The sequence below is a fragment of the Mchenga conophoros genome, linkage group LG16, assembly GCF_057382185.1.
Source record: "Mchenga conophoros isolate Kocher_MC1m ecotype Shallow Benthic linkage group LG16, M_conophoros_male_GT1.1, whole genome shotgun sequence".
NCBI lineage: Eukaryota > Metazoa > Chordata > Actinopteri > Cichliformes > Cichlidae > Mchenga > Mchenga conophoros.
This window is the reverse complement of record NC_140541.1, coordinates 10,033,296-10,035,073: the sequence shown is the minus strand read 5'-3', so window position 1 is coordinate 10,035,073 and position 1,778 is coordinate 10,033,296. Positions and strand designations below refer to the sequence as shown.

The window sequence follows — 1,778 nt, the reverse complement described above, 5'->3', positions numbered from 1 at the left end:
AGTCATGGGCCTTCTTGTATTAATCCAAGCGGTGCACAGATTAACCAATCTGGCCTTGCAGTCTGGGGTGACTACACGGTCTACCAGGAGATAGTGTTTTGTGCTTCTGGTATTCTTGCCAATTCTTTTCTGTGCCCCGCGCATGTGCCTGTTCATCTTTGCAGATATGATGCTTGATATTAAGTGGTTATTACTTCGGTAATTGCATAGAAAGTGCTACCATAATTTGAATTTGAAAAAAAAAGAATTTTTTTCTCCCTTTCATTGACATTGATATGTCAGTGACAATACTAAAGAGGGCGTTCTGCATCACTGAGAGACTGGTAGAATTTGATTTATTTTAATAAACTGTTTTTGAGCATTTACAACCAACAATAGTAAATAATAATCTCTAACCAAAAAAAAGGAAAATGTGAAATGCAGGCAAATAAGCTGTTTAGACATCAAATTTTACTAGCAACAGTTTAAGAAAATGTTTATCTTTGCTTTATGACCATCACTTATGTCATCGCTAGAATAGCAGGCATTAACATTTATATAAATGCCATGGCATAATTATCCATTATCTAACTTGCATTACAATTGCCGATGAAATCTCATACATTTGATAATAGGGCAGCAATACCAGTGTTATTTAACATGACAAAACAATATCTTGAGGTTTTTAAAAATTTCATTCATTTTGAGTCCATATATAATTGGATTTAAAAGAGGATGGAATAAAATTGACTGAAAAGTCAGTATTAAGCGAAGAGTTTTTGATAGATCAGATTCCAGTCGAACTATAATTACATCAAAAACAATAAAACAGGAAAAGTTGATTAACACCAGCAAGTGGGGTAAACATGTCTTTACAGCTTTTTTCCTCACTTCTCTGCAACTTTGGTAAGATACTCTAACAATCCTGATGTATGTAAAAAGTATGAAAAGCAAAGGTAGAAGGGCAATATTTATCAACATGACCACACCATATACAGATATTGCCACTGAGGTCACACACTGAAGCTTGTATCCTGAATTGTTACAAAAAATTCCTGTCAGAGTAAAGCTACAGAGTTTTACTTCAGAATACAACACAACTGACACTGCTGTCTCAAAAGCAGGTATAAGCCAAGCTAAAACTAGAGAGACATATATAGTTATTCTATTCATTATAACTGGATATTGCAGGGGTTTGCATATAGACACATACCTGTCATATGCCATTGCTGCCAACAGTAAAAACTCTGACCCAGCTGAGGTGTAATATAAAAATCCTTGGAAAAGACAAAGCGTATACGATATAATCTGTTTTTCAGACAAAACATCAGATAAAAGCTTCGGATAGATAATCATGCTGTAAAGAACAGAGTTGATTAACAAAGCTGCAATAAAAATGTACATTGGCTCGTGAAGGTTTTTGCAAGTCCAAATAAGGCACACTATAGTCGAATTAAAGCAGAGTATCACAAAATAGAGATACCTGTATTTGTGCAATTCTGCAAACCCACCAAGAGTTAACAATGTTACATTTAATTCAACATCCATTGAATGAACAAAAATGTTATTGACCATGGAACTAGATTACATAAACTGTATTCATGAATAACAAATGAAAAGACAAGTGTTGGAGTAATATATTTCTAACATTAAACTAAGAAGGTAAGTGACTATGTGGCTTTGTTTTATCAGAAAACCTTCCACCCTCTGTGGGACTCATTAAGTTCTCCACTAACATGTAAACGACTTCAGGAAATCTAACCAGTTGTCATGATTGGTTGTGTGGCAGGCAGGCAAGC

The 1,778-nt window shown here is 34.6% G+C and overlaps 1 protein-coding gene across 1 annotated transcript; it reads right to left on the bottom strand.

Moving 5' to 3' along the window:
• Positions 1 to 630: 630 nt before the first annotated feature.
• LOC146556297 (olfactory receptor 6N2-like) lies at positions 631 to 1,527 on the bottom strand. Its single transcript, XM_085249621.1, has one exon. It carries the CDS (start codon positions 1,525 to 1,527, stop codon positions 631 to 633), a length of 897 nt encoding a protein of 298 aa, XP_085105747.1.
• Positions 1,528 to 1,778: the final 251 nt, after the last annotated feature.

What these genes read in the sequence shown, in the direction of transcription:
- LOC146556297 (XM_085249621.1), bottom strand. Translation starts at nt 1,527, where the DNA reads ATGGATGTTGAATTAAATGTAACATTGTTAACTCTTGGTGGGTTTGCA.